Source organism: Lepidochelys kempii, chromosome 3 (assembly GCF_965140285.1).
Source record: "Lepidochelys kempii isolate rLepKem1 chromosome 3, rLepKem1.hap1, whole genome shotgun sequence".
Lineage (NCBI taxonomy): Eukaryota > Metazoa > Chordata > Testudines > Cheloniidae > Lepidochelys > Lepidochelys kempii.
Window position 1 is genome coordinate 152,575,535 of NC_136382.1, and position 14,734 is coordinate 152,590,268.

Below are 14,734 nucleotides of genomic sequence, written 5' to 3' on the forward strand. Positions count from 1 at the left end.
TAAAGCAGAGACGATGTAGGATGGATTAGAAATTGAGTAGGAAACAGCTGCTGCCTCAAATTAGTACCACAGAAGAAACCAAGACCTGATTAATTGACTTTCCTAGTAGCTTCCTTCCCACACCTGAAATAGCATACATTAGGCCTAATCTACACTAGAAAATGTTTGCCAGTGTGGCTATATGGATGTAGCTATGGCAGCAAACCCTACTAGTGGCGCTGGTCATACTGGGGGGGAAAAAAGTGATTCTGCAGGTATATTTTAAACCAGTTCCCTGAACAAAAAAGCACTGTTATGCCAGTAGAACTGTTTCTACACAAGGGCTTTTGACCAGACCTTGGTGCACTTGCACAGAGTCTCTGTCTCAGGGGCAGGCCCATCCACCAGATCTACCTATCAGCTCACCAACTGCCCAGCTGCCACTCCTGTGCTCATGGCTAGCTTCTCAGGTGAAGCATGACACACACCACGGGATGCTGTCGTGGTCTCTTCAGTCCTCCTCCTAGCAGTGAGAGCCAGTGGGCCAGAGCAGCGAACCAGGCCCAGGCCAGCACTATAGACCAGAACAGAGCCACCACTGCCTGGGCTCACAGTCTAACCCCTGTTCCCAGCCCAGCAGGACAGGCGCAGAGCCACACTGCCTGGGATCACTGTGTGGTGGGCTCGCTCTCACTCCTGCCCCCACCAGACCTCCTCTCTGCACCAGGCAGGGGTAGAGCCAGGCCCAGCTGCAACAAACAACATTTTCACCTTCCATCAAGGCAGTTTGTGCTGGTCCTGCAGACAGAGCTTACACAGCCTGGAAAACCATGCAGCCCCCTGACTCCAGGGCCATCTGCTCTGGCCAGTGGAACTGTTCCTAGGTCTGAGAGGTGGGAGAAACCCCGAAGTGCCTGTGCCTGAACAGAGCTGAATAAGCCCTGCTGTAAGGAACAGCATTTATTTATTTTTCAGAACAAATCAGTCGGGTCGGGTCGGAGCTGATGACTTTTGTGGCGTCAGTGTGAAAACAGGAAGGGAGAGAAGTTTTCTTCCAGTTTTACTTTCTGAGAGTGCGATGCAGAGTTGCCACCAACCATCTGTGAGAGGGAACTATGTCCTTCACAGCTGCTTAAAAACAATATAGAGATGGTAGGCCAGATTTTGACATGGATTAATGCCTTTTTCCAGGGTGTTCGGGGAAGCCATACCTAAACAAGGCCTCTGCTCAATAAACCATCTGGGGACATTAATTCCCATCCTGTCTCTGACCTGCCTTTTGTTGGACAAGTCCTTGAGAAAGTGGTGATGAGCCAACCCCTGCTTGCTTGATTTATTTAATCTCCATAGTTGGATTTAGATCCGAGTCCAGAACCGAGGCTGCAATATCATCTGTGGTGGCTGATCTTGTAGTTAGACGTCAGCATAAGCGGTTTCCATGCTTACTCAGTTAGAGTAATCAGCAGTTTTTAATACCACTGACCACAAGGTACAACGGAACTCATGCGTGGGATCTTATGGGCAAGAAGGAGTAGCCCACAGTGAGTCTGCTCCTTCTTTTCAGAAAGGTCCCACAAGGCTGTCCTAGGCAATTGCTTGTCCTCCCTGAGAGACTTCATAGGTAGGTTCCCACACATTTTTACTTCACCATATCTTCTCTTAAAGGTACACAGGAGGCCACCAGAGCAGAATTCCAGGTGCACTAGGCTGCATTCTCATTAATGTATAAATAATCCTCACTACTAATGAGCTTTTCAATGAACAGCTTCATTACCCTCCCAGTGGCAGATCAAGATAGGGATCTGGATGAAAGTGAATTGGCTGTAGCTCAGCCCAGAGAAGAAAGGGATGCTTGTTACTAAGAAGGAAGCATTGGAGGAATGGGCAGAGGTGGTGCTTGCACCAGCTACTGTGAGTCTATGACTGCCTTTTCCAAATTCCCTTTCATAGATCCGCAGTGCTCCAGTCTGGTGAGATTCAAGGAACAAGGCAAGATGTATTTATTTTATTTATGTCTTCTTTGATTTTCTCCTTCTCTATCATGGTTTGTGCAATTAACATGCTTCAAATAACACAGCCCTGCAGCAATGCTAGGGACTGGGCAGGCCAATCCAATAAATACAGGAAACAGCTGCAGTAAGATATTAGGGCTACATTGTATGACATGAGAGGGGTGGGGGAGCAAAGAGATGGGGGAGGGGGAGAAAAGGGAATCATCCTAGTGACCCCACTAGGAAATCATACATTTACATTGGAGCAAGGCTCCAAACAAGGAAGCTCCAGGCGCCATGGCTGGGATACCGATTCATAGATTCCAAGGCCAGAAAGGACCATTGTGATCATCTAGTCTGACCTCCTGTATAGCACAGGCCATGGAACTGCGCCAAAATAATTCCTAGATCCTATCTTTCAGAAAAACATCCATTTTGATTTTAAAAATCTCTGATAGACTGAAGAGCCCATTATTAAATATTTGTTATCCCAGGTAGGTACTTATAGACTGCGATCAAGTCACCCTTTAACCTTTTTGTTAAGCTAAATGGATTGAGCACCTTCAGTCTATCACTGAATGGTTTCTAATTGTTTAATCATTCTTGTGGTTCTTCTCTGAACCTCTCCAATTTATCAACATCCTTGTTGTATTGTGGACACTAGAACTGGACACAGCATTCCAGCAGTGGTCACACCAGTGCCAAATACAGAGGTAAAATAACCTCTCTGCTCCTACTTAAGATTCCGCCTTTTATGCAGCCAAAGATCACATTAATTCTTTTGACCCCAGTGTCACAATGGGAGCTCACGTTCAGCGGATTATCCACCACAAGCCCCAAATCTTTTTCAGAGTCACTTCTTCCCAGGACAGAGTTCTCCATCCTCTAAGTATGGCCTACATTCTTTGTTCCTAGGTGTAGACATTTACATTGAGCCACATTAAAATGCATATTGTTTGCTTGCGCCCAGTTTACCAAACGATCAAGATCAGCCTGTATTAGTGACCTGCCTCTTCACTATTTACCACTCCACAATTTTTGTGTCATCTGCAAAATTCATCAGTGATTTTATGTTTTCTTCCAGGTTAGCAGGTTTAAAACAAATAAAAGGAAGTTCTTCACTCAGCGCAGAGTCAACCTGTGGAACTCCTTGCCTGAGGAAGTTGTGAAGGCTAGGACTATAACAGGGTTTAAAAGAGAACTGGATAAATTCATGGAGGGTAAGTCCATTAATGACTATTAGCCAGGATGGGTAAGGAATAGTGTCCCTAGCCTCTGCTTGTCAGAGGGTGGAGATGGATGGCAGGAGAGAGATCACTAAATCATTACCTGTTAGGTTCACTCCCTCTGGGGCACATATCATTGGCCACTGTCAGTAGACAGGATACTGGGCTGGATGGACCTTTGGTCTGATCCAGTATGGCCATTCTTCTGTCATTGATAAATATGTTAAATAGTGTAGGGCTAAGAACTGATCACTGCAGGAACTCACTGGTAACACACCCACTCAATGACAATTATATTTTGAGACCTATCTGTTAGCCAGTTTTAAATCCATTTAATGTGCACCATATTCATTTTATCTCATTCTAGTTTTTTAATCAAAATATCGTGTGGTACCAAGTCAAACGCCTGACAGAAGTCTAAGTATATTACATATTCCAGGGACTCTGAAGAAGTTCAACAACTGTAGCTGCAGCGGAGCCCGCAATCCTGGCCTACACCACAGCAAAGGGAGTGAGAGAGTCTGGAGAACGAGTTCAGCTCAGGCAGAGCAACGCATCCAGCCTACGTGGCGAACAGCCGCTGAGGGAAAGATTTTCTTATGCACCATAAATGAAAGAAGGTTTGTTTCAGGTGTTCTCAAAGCCAGAAGGAAAACTAGGCTTCTTCAAAGTTCAGGATGCTTAGATCTGGGGCCTTGGTTTGAATGGCTCTCTACAGAAACCTTCCTCTTAGCTATAATGATTTGTCCCACTCTTTAATAATTAAAAATGTATGTCTGATCCATGTGTGTGTGATTGGCGTGGTGGTAGTTGGATGTGCACACGGAACAGCTTTAGATCAGAAATAGACAACTATTGTCTGTGGGAGAGGAAAGGGTGGGCTCCACGATTCTGATACATTAGACCCACAAACACAACCCAGCTTTATTGCACCAGTGCTTGTCTTGTGCTGAGAAATGTAGTGCAGAAGAAGGGAGAAAAGTAGTCTGACGGGATTGGAAAAGGTGGTGAATACACTTTCAACAGAATGAAAACAATCAAGGGGACCGGAAAGCAACTAATAGTTTATATAACACCAGGCTTAGCCACCTAAGACATCCTCTCCTGATTACAGAGCTTTTCTCATCTGTCTGAATCCATCAACCAAAGTTGTTTCTATCTATTGGCTGATTGGTGGTTTGTGCAACATGAGCTGCTGCTCTCAGTCCAGTTCCTTGTGACCAGGTGTCCACATCCCACACAGCACCTTTGCTTACAGTCTCTGAAGTATGGCCAAGGATTAAATAGACCAAGGACAATGCACTTGTTTCTCCCCCTGAGAGGTTGTCTCTCCAGGGTACAGCAGAGACACTTTGGAAGGGAGTAGCATGTGGGCAAAGCCTGCTCTGCTGTTGTCCAAGCTGTACCTGTTCTGGGGATATGCAATAAACGTTGGCCTTGAGGGCTGTTAATCCAATACCTTTTATGAACACTACCTAATTTATGAAACTAAATGGCTGCCATCAGACCTCTTCTGAACGTTCTTGCCCCTGTGCGCTTTGACTGTTTGCTCCTACCCTTCCTGCCCCTCCCTTCCTTTGTCCTTCCATCTGGCTCCTCCCATCATTCCACTGAATGATTTACATAAAAAATTAAAAAAAAAATCACTGAACTAACATAACATTTGCAACCACCACATTGCATTGCTCACTCTGCTTGTACGTTACTTTCCCCCCACCCTGTGTCTGTCTTGTCTATTTAGACTAAGCTCATCAGAGCAGGACTGTCTACTAGTGTGTTTGTACAGTGCCTAGCACAATGGAGCCCCCATCTTGGTCGGTTACAATGCACAACCATAATAAACAGGATGAAAAATAGTACTAAATTAGATGTTTGTACAGTGTTTAGCAAAATGAGACTCCATCCTCTGTCAGCCTCTACTATAATAAATGCAATGAATAATAATGTTTAGAGTTAACCCTAATGAAAAAGCTTTGTATATAAACAATGCTAAAGAACTTCACAGACTGTGAAATATGTCAAAGTAATTAAAAAGCCCAGCCACTGCTTTTGCTTTTTCATAACCACTGTGTCCAGCTCTTTCCTAATTTGCAAGTAATCAAATTATGTGTCTAGAATACCAACATGATAGTGAGATAGGACCGATCATGACTTTGCCAGGTAACCAGTGGGTGAACAGATGACTAAGGGAACAGGTCATTTTATTTGTGTGTATGTACACCACACACAGTATCCAAGCAATGCCACAAAGGAAACTGGAAAAGGAATTGAAAGAGAAGGGGGCTCTTGTGTGATTTGTTTGGGTTTTTAATTAAATTCATCATGAAAACCTAACAAATAAAAAATATATAGGGCTATTCAAGATCAGGCCAGGGTTTCACGTAGCAGGAAGTCCAGCCAGCACAATAACCTTCTAATTTAATAACAAGAGTAAGGAAAAAACCCTTTAACTTCCTTCTCCCTCTAGGTCCTCTGTAGCCCATACAGTAAACTTCTTCATTGCTTGTTGCAGCCAATCTCTGGTCAGGGAGGACGGGACTGGGTCTCAAACTGCCTTCAGCACCACTGCGAATAGTGAGAAGTCAGAGTTCAGAATAGAATCTGGGTCTCCCATTGTAACTGCATATGGTAAAACAAATCAGCAAAAACACACCGGAAAGGCCTTTTGGTTCTCTGTGACAAGCTTATCACCGATCCCTTTAACTGTAAACTTTGTCCTTCTTCTCCCATCCCCCATTACTGTTTGTTACTCTCCTTCATCTAAATATTGCCTTGTAAGCTCCTCAGAGCAAAGGCCATGGCTTTGTATTTATTCTGTAAAACGCCCAGCACCCATTGTGGGATGTAGCAATGCTTCTCGTATATAGCTGCTTATCTACACTGCACTCATCACTCTAGTACTGGAGCACCTTCCAGTCTTGAACAAAGGAACTGACATCTGTCAGATGTTGCTCATTCTCTCAAGGATAAGAGTGAGACTTTGAACTTGGATATATACTGTGAAATGCAAAACTGGACTCGTCAGCTTTATTTCGCACTTCCTCTGGCTAATTAGCTCAACTCAAATTTTACACTAGGTTGTTTGTGCAGTTAGCACACAAAGTGGATGATATTATTCATTCTATGATGGTACTGCCTAGGGGCCAGAGTAGGTATCAGGGCCCCACTGTGCTAGTCACTGTACTGCATATAATAAAAAGACAGTCCCTGCCCCAAAGAGCTTACAGTCTGTCGCTTCTGGGGGTGAGAGAATGGGACAATCAGCATAATAGTGTTTCACAGCATTTAAGGCCAGAAGGGACTATTAGATCATCTAGTCTGACCTCCTGTATATCACAGGCTATTAAATTTCACCCAATTTACCCTATATTGAGGCCAATACCTTGGATTAGACTAAAATATTTCAAGTCCTCGAGAGACTAAACTGTTCTGTGCCACAGGCATAGAGGCCAGTGTAATTGATTATATGAGATATGCCGAGATGATCCTAGACGATCCATGCTGCATACTGTAGAGGAAAGAGGAAAAATCCCAAAGTCTCTGCCAATTCCACTTGAGGGAAAATTCCTTCTTGACCCAAATCTGGCAATCAGTTTGACCCTGATCACGTGAGCAAGACTTGACACCAGCCAAGTATCTGAGAAAGCAGATTCTCTGCATCACCTCACTACACTTGTCCACCTGGTGTCCTGTGTACAGCAATGGCCAATCCCTGATGCCTCAGAGGAAGGTGAAACTCCCCTGTATCCCTGCCAAGAATACATCTGGCCAATTGTGAATAGGGGTCAGGAAGGAATTTCACAACCCCTGACCCCTGCAGGCCATGAAGTTTGGTTACGGTCATTGTCTTAATGCATGAAGTTTGGTTATGGGCATTGTCTTAATGCAGAGCTGCAAGTATTATGAGCATGTTAAGGGCAATGTAGAGCTTCCTGTTCTCTCCATGGCACATGGAGAGAGCAGGAAGCTCTACATTGCCCTTAACATGGAGATCTCCATGGCACATGGAGAGAGGGATGAACAGTTGGATTCATAGATTCACAGCCTCCTAGGCCAGAGGGGACCACCATGACCGACTACCCCAACTTCCCCACATCTCTCTGCTGCCCTTGGCTGTAAGCTTCCTGGGAGAAATTCATCTGATCTCACCTTAAAGACTACAAGCAATGGTGAGTCCACCACCTCTCCTGATGAATTGTTCCAGTGTTGCTGCTTCTTCCTGCTACGAAATTGCATCTCATTTCAAGGTTGAATTTATCTAACTTCAAATTACAGCCACTGGATATTGTTATATCTTACTCAGTAAGATTGAAAAGTCCCCTCCCTATCAGCTACCTTTTCCATGTCAGTCCTCACAATCTCTGCTAAGACTCTTAACAAAGCTCAATTGTGATGGTGGTTTTTTTTGCACAGATGAAACAAAAATGCAAAGATTTACCCAAGCCCCACTGGGGTCAGGTAGGATGGCACTACCATCCAAACCACCACGAGCATTTGGTTTGGCAAAACCCAAGTCACCTATCTGAAACAGAGATGGGCCCAAACAAGAACCACTTATCCAGTCTCTCACACCCTCCTGAACCAGAGACATTTAGATCAAGTGGGCCTCGCATCCAAATCACTCCTGGGTTGGATTTTGGGTTTTCCAAACCAATACCTGTCTGATGCGGAGGTTCTGCAAAACCAAAACTGCCCCTGTTTTGCCCATCTCTTTTGTACATGTGTGGCCTCTAGGGGTTTCAGCAAGAACATATTTGCCCAATTTGGGCCTTGCACAGTTGTCATGGAAATATCCTCAGCACCATTTACACGCATGTTTTTTGGATTGGGTTGTTTGACGCTTGTTCTTTCAAATAATGAATAGAAAACCGGAAAAAAATTATACTGGTGGAAGACGCCAATTAAACTTTCTGCAAAGAAGTTTCGTATGAAATATTATATGATTGTTATCACTGGTAAGATCGTCTAGGCTGTAATGCATTCTGATTCGCTGCTACATGAAGCAATACAACCTGCAAGTAACCCTTAGAAAACGGCCGAGGCTGTTATAATGAAAAATTCTACCACTGCCTCTATTCTACCAAGCCAGGTGGCTTAAAGACTGACAGTTTACTCAGGATAAATGCGGGGAGAAAGATATTTAGGAATTTTCATAATAAAGAAAATACAGCCAGAGATACCTGGACAATAGACACGTTAAAAGCAACTGCAGAAAAATTACGGTGACAGAATGGCTAAATTTAAACATACTGGGGAAAATAAATGTTAATAAAGATTGAGGCAGCCCCACAATTCAAAGATTGCTCCTAAAAGTGCCACTGGAAATGTCAAAACATCTACTTCATTAATAACAATATTTTCAGCAGTCAGAAGCAAATGGGGGGAAAAAGAGCAAAATTAAGTAAAATGACACACCAGTCTAAGAAAAGGAGGGATGAAATGGCTACATTTTAAGAGACATAAAATGACTTAAATATGACAGACTCTGTACAGGTATAAAATGGAATACAGTTGCCTTGATGATTTGGAGAATACATAGGATATTACTCGCACTGGACAGGTCTGCCTAATTCATGTGCAGATTTACAAATCTAGGGTCCAGCTGATAGCGTGTGGAATGTGACTGAAACCAATGGGGCTCCCTAAGACACGCCATCCATCACAGGAACCCAGTGCTATCTGTAACACAGGTAGGGACAAGTTCCCAGGTGAGGTGTGGGGGTGTGTGACATACGCATGGGTAAGCAGATGGAAGGTGGGGAAAGGTACACTTTGAAACAGAAGGTGTGATTCACATCCGTTTAGTCCCACAGAGTCAAGTACATGGCTCAACAAAACTGCCCCCTGCCAGGCACTGCAGCCTTTAAGGCAGGAGTAGTCAATAGACAGACTATGGGCCAAATCCAGACAGCCAAACACTTTCGAACAGACCCCGAAATCTTTTTATTTACTTATGATCATAATTGTTATTGCGATGTGAAACATGTTTTGCTGGAGTCTGGATCCTGAGCAAGACATTTGGACCTTGACCAAAAATCATTGACTACCCTTACTTTAAGGGCTAATTGCTCAGCGAAGCCAAACAGGCAGCAGGAGGCTAAGGAAAAGAGGACACAGAAAGAAACTTCCAAGAAGCAGCTTTCCAAGAAAGGCCGATTGATAAGAAGATATCTGAGGGAAGAGCCTGCATCCTAACCAGGCGCCTGCCAGCCAAGGGATGGACACGCTGATCTCTTCCAGCAGAGACGAAGTGAGCTGTAGCTCACGAAAGCTTATGCTCAAATAAACTGGTTAGTCTCTAAGGTGCCACAAGTCCTCCTTATCTTTTTTCAAGCAGAGAGAGTGCCAGCTGTATATGGTGGGTGCCACCCATGCATTGGTACTGCTCCTGCAGGAGCTCCCCCAGGGAAGGGGAACCACTCACTCAACATCTCCCCCAGCTGCCCCCTACTCCTCAGGGACCACGTGCCCACCCAGGGGCTATGGCTACTTGCCCCTTCGGGGGGAAGCGCGCACAGCCACCTCCCCTTGGGAGGGGCTCGCCAGACCCTCTGCCCCCGTCCCCAGCCCCCTACCTGGATGAGGCGCTCCAGGGCCGGCCCCTTCAGGCACGTGTAATTGCCCAGCAGCTCCCACTTGTCCTGCAGCAGCTGCTGCGCCGACTGGCGGCTGGCGGGCCCCTCCAGCGCCCAGAACGCCGCGCTGCCCAGCAGCAGGTAGCCCACGTAGGCCAGCAGCAGCAGCAGGGTCCCGGGCAGCCGCCAGCGCCGCCCGGCCACGGCCTCCCCCTGCGCCCTGCACATCGCACCGCGCCTCCCCGGACTCCGGCCGAGCACCGGCCGGGACCGGAGGCAGGCAAGGCGGGAGGCGGAGAAAGGGCGCTGGGGGCGGCTCCCATGCAGCCCAGGGGCCTCCCCGCTCCAAGGGGGCTGGGGAGAGGGGCCACCCCGTCTCCAGCTCCCTCCAGCGGGGATCAGGGGGACCCAGCCCCCTCCCGGTGATGAGGGAATCAGGTGCATCTGGCACCCCCGGAAGTGGTGGATCAGGGGCACCCAGACCCCAGTTCAGTCTCCACGTGCCCCCCACTCTCTGGTACCACCAAGGCCTGACCCATGGGGATGTCGTTCGTTTGTCCTGTGGCCAGCACAGGAGCAGCAGGTCTGGGGCACCACCACAATTTCCCAGGGGCCAGGTGGGAAAGGCTCCAGCTGATCTTACCAGTCCCCTGAGCCCTCTTTGCCACACCCCTGTAGCCCTTTTCTGGGCTGTGCCTCTGGGTTTCCTTTCGGAAGGGCAGCGTCACCATGTGCTCCCCAGCTGCAGACTAACAGGCTCTTCAAGAGTGGGTCTGGCCCTCTGTGCCTTGTTGCCCTCAACCAGTCAGTTTCTTCATGGTTTTCCATCCTTGTCCTACGGTATGTTCCGCAGAACCAGTATGTTTAATGTGCATCCCATCTGACTATTCCTGACCACCAATCTTGTTATTTCACAGATAGTCCCCTAGCAGTGCCCACCTATCCAGGTCTTTCTGTGCTTGGTTCCTTACCTCTACTCTATTTGTTGGCCAATCATAGAATCATAGAATATCAGGGTTTGGAAGGGACCTCAGGAGGTCATCTAGTCCAACCCCCTGCTCAAAGCAGGACTAATCAACTAAATCATCCCAGCCAGGGCTTTGTCAAGCCTGACCTTAAAAACATCTAAGGAAGGAGATTCCACCACCTCCTTAGGTAACCCATTCCAGTGTTTCACCACCTATGATTCTAGTGTCAATCTAGTGTCATCCACAAGCCTGGAGCCCCTAGTAGTGAAACCTTCCCCTGAGTTCTTTATACTTGGGAATGAAACCAGCAGGCCCCATGCCACTTTCTGAGGGACTCCACTCATCATCCTCTTCCACCAGAGGAAACTGACCTTGATCGTTTAATCCAGTGGCACGTGCCCTGTGGTCCGACAGGCACTTTATGGTGATCTGCAGAGAACTGGCTTTCCTCCTTGTCTCCTGCTGCTAAATTACATTAAAAGGTATTTAAAATATTTTCTTAACATGACTTTTCCATGTAAGAGGTTGATGAACTTGCCCCAGGGCTGATAAGTGAAGGTTAATGGGGAGGGAACGACAGATTGTGACCACACAGGGAAGTAAGAGCCACCCCTTAAATCCCTGAGAAAGCTACCCAGACCTTGTGTCTGTTTACTCCCCAGTGCCCAGAGCAGCAGAAGTGGAGGAGCAAAGTGGATGGATCCTTGGCTGCAACCATTTACCAGTACAGCTGAGCTGGCAAAGGGGTTGTTATAATTTGCTGCTGGTACAGCAGGTGGAAAGGAGAGCTTCAGGGCTGTGCCTAAAGGTGCAATCTAACCCTTTACAGTTAAAGTTGCTCAGATGCATTTCCTCATAACACAAATATTACACGTCAAAGGAATGAGTTAAGGCAACATTCACATTCAACATACAAGCAGTCTCCAAGCATTAAATCACTACCACAGTGATGTTCAACCACACCAGCAGTATAATAGTCTCTTTCACATGCTCACTTTCAGTTCAACAGTAGTCACCCGCAATGCATGCGTCAAAGAACTGAAAATTGCAGTGCACAGCCTTACTTCTTACTTTCCAAAGTAGCGTTATTTAATAATCACATGTGAGTTATAATCTTAAAATTAGATGTCTCCAGATACCATATGTCAGAAGGACAAAGGAGGAAAAGATGGTTACAGTCTGCATTTCCTATCTCATCAAAAACACAGATACATTTCTACTATATTTTTACATTATGACCGTATAAAAACCAGATCAGCTGCACAATGCATACTACAAAACGTAATCATGCACAAAGATTACTGACGTACTTAATTACGCTATTTAAAACATATATTAATGATAAGGTATATAAAACAACTTCACAGGTGAGAATTCAGGTTTTCTGTCGAGAACTGAGCCCATTTTCAAATCTAAATCAGGAATTCCTTTGTTAGAAGGAACTGGGGGGAAGAAAAAGATTAGGCTCACCCCAAAAGCTCCTAAAGGGGGACACTTAAAATACCAATAATTCATAAACTAATTAACAGATTAAAATGAAAATGCACGGCAAATTCTTTCTGCACTCAAAGAGTAAGCATTGTAAGTTTGGGGAGGATACACTGTATTAGGGATTTTCAGCCTTCTTCCATTCAGGACCCAAAAAACACTTCCAGTTTCCTCTTCAAGATCCACCTAACATCCCACAATCCACAAGATTCCGAGATTGGGGCCTTGGCAAAAAATTGCGGGTGGTATATTGGTGCTCCGTGCTCAGTGGTATACTGCGGTGGGATGGAGCAGAGACTGCCAGGCTGGGGGGAGATCTTTGGGATGGGTGGGTTGGTGGACTTACTAGTTAGAGGCCTGGTGCCGTCTTGGTGGCCTGGTTGGGGATGCTGCTGGTGATTCTCTGCTCATGTATCCACACAGTGCCCTGCTCTGGGGCAATCCTGTTTACACAGGCTGCAATGCCAGCTCCACAACTTCAGGAGTGTTGCTTCCCCTGCACCAGAGCTGAGCACTTTGCAGGAAGCTGAGAGACCTCCACTCTATACAGGAAGCAGAGATTGCACTGTTAGCAACAGGAATAGGGAGAGGGCAAAATGCTCCTTTCCTGTCCTCTCCTGGCTCCTTAGTGACCATACCATAATAATGCCTGGCCTGGCTCTTATATAGTGTTCTTCAGCAGTAGATCTCATTGCTTCTGCCATTTTATTTTCCTCAGCTGGCAGGTTGTGCCCCAGCACCCATCCCCTCAGAACTCACCCGAGGTTCAAATTGCACCCACTGAGAAACACTGCACTCTTATTCATACATAAAAAAAGGATTTCGTCCCTGCTTTAAGTGCAAATCACAATGTAACCTGAACAACTGAGCTGTTATGGCATCTCTGTGATCTCTAGGCTCTTGTCCAGGGCTTGAAAAATCCACTGGACAGTGATGAAAAAGAAATTTTCCCCCCTGGTGAGTGTGAGGAGCCTTAAACCATCAACATCTGCAGAATTTAAGATTTTTCTTTCTTTTGTAATTTGTTTTCTAGCTATTATGGTTGTTAAGAAAACCTTTCAAGTGTGAGCTGATACAGCACTAATGTATCTTCCTGAGTCTGCAGACAGACAGCTCCAGCATCTCTGCAGCTACTTGGAACATTGTCAAAACCACCAGCAGCAGCACTGTGAATGTAAAAAGTCTCTGGATGCTTTCACTTTTACTATTCAGACTAGGGTCAGTGGGGAATTTTTTGAAGAATCATTTTGTGTGTGTGCGTGTGCGTGTGCGTGTGTGTGTGTGTGTGTGTGTGTGTAAAAATGCAAAGTCATCAAAACCAAAACTGTTTGTGAAGCAGCGTCTGTTCTGATGAATCTCCTGACTCGAAAAAACATTGAAAAAAAGTTTTGAAATTGTTTAAACGTTTCTTTGACGTTTTCAAAACAAAGAATTCCAATGTACTGGTCCGGAATGACTTTTTGATTCAAATTTTAAGCTGTTAAGACTAAAAAGAGTTAATCAAAGGGGAAAAAAGGAAACAAAACGTTTAAAAAATCATTGCAGCAAAATGTTTCAATTGGTCCAAACCAATTTTTTTCCCCATTTCATGAACGTTTTTGAGATTTTGTCCCAATTGGGGACAATACAGATTTTCAAATTCTTCAAAATACTTGTGGGATGGGAAAAGCATTTGCTGCCCAGCTCTATTCAAAATCCTGTGGGTGGCACTGGAAACTGACAAAAATCATGTCAGTGTTGCTCTGCTACTGTTTGGCAAAGCCAAGGGCCGACAGTGGAGCTGTACACTTATAGGAGGACTGGGTTGAGGAAGTGGAGACTCCAACTGCAAGCTGCCAGGAGGCGGAGGAGGGAGAGGGGGAATAGAGTAGCAGAGAGCTCTCCAACATGTAATGCACGTGTTATATCCCCGGTCTAGTCATCTTTGCACATGTTTAGTGCATGGTGTGTCAGGCAGCACAGTGAAAGGTATTTTGTACACCTGGCTAAAGGCACACATGGTCTGGCACACATGCTGGTCTGGCACACATGGTTTGTGTTGCCTAGGAAGGTGTGGAAGACTGGAGGGATTGGATGGAATCTGGATCATACGCACAAGTCAGTACAACTTTATTTGGTACCTGATCATGTCCTTCATACCAACTGCAGCCCACAATGTTTCATAGAGCTAGATAATATAAGACAGAATATAATATAAATTACAAAGACAGTGGTGTAAAGACAGCATCTAATGACTACATGTGAGCATTTGGTCTGAGGGAGGGAAAAGACTGGATATAGGTAAGAGAGATTTTCAGATGAGAGTTGCAAAAATATGGAGAGCTAGCTAACTCACAGAGGTACAAGGCAGCTGTTCCAGACCGCAGAGGCTACAGAGCAGATGGTTCTTGCACTCATTTAGGAGATTGTGTGAAGGGACAGAGAGGAGATCAGTGCTAGGAGAGTGGAAATAGACAAGAGCTGTAAGGTAGGCAAGTAGCAAGATCAGAATGATGGGGTGATGATGT

At 45.6% G+C, this 14,734-nt stretch overlaps 1 protein-coding gene across 1 annotated transcript in view; it reads right to left on the reverse strand.

Annotated features, from left to right (window-relative positions):
- Positions 1 to 10,016, reverse strand: part of KCNK17 (potassium two pore domain channel subfamily K member 17) — a 46,722-nt gene extending 36,706 nt beyond the window's left edge. The window contains exon 1 of the mRNA XM_073338561.2: positions 9,772 to 10,016. Within this exon, the coding sequence (XP_073194662.1) occupies positions 9,772 to 9,999 (228 nt within the window). The 5' untranslated portion in view covers positions 10,000 to 10,016. The remainder of the gene's footprint in view (positions 1 to 9,771) is intronic.
- Between the last annotated feature and the right edge of the window lie 4,718 nt (positions 10,017 to 14,734).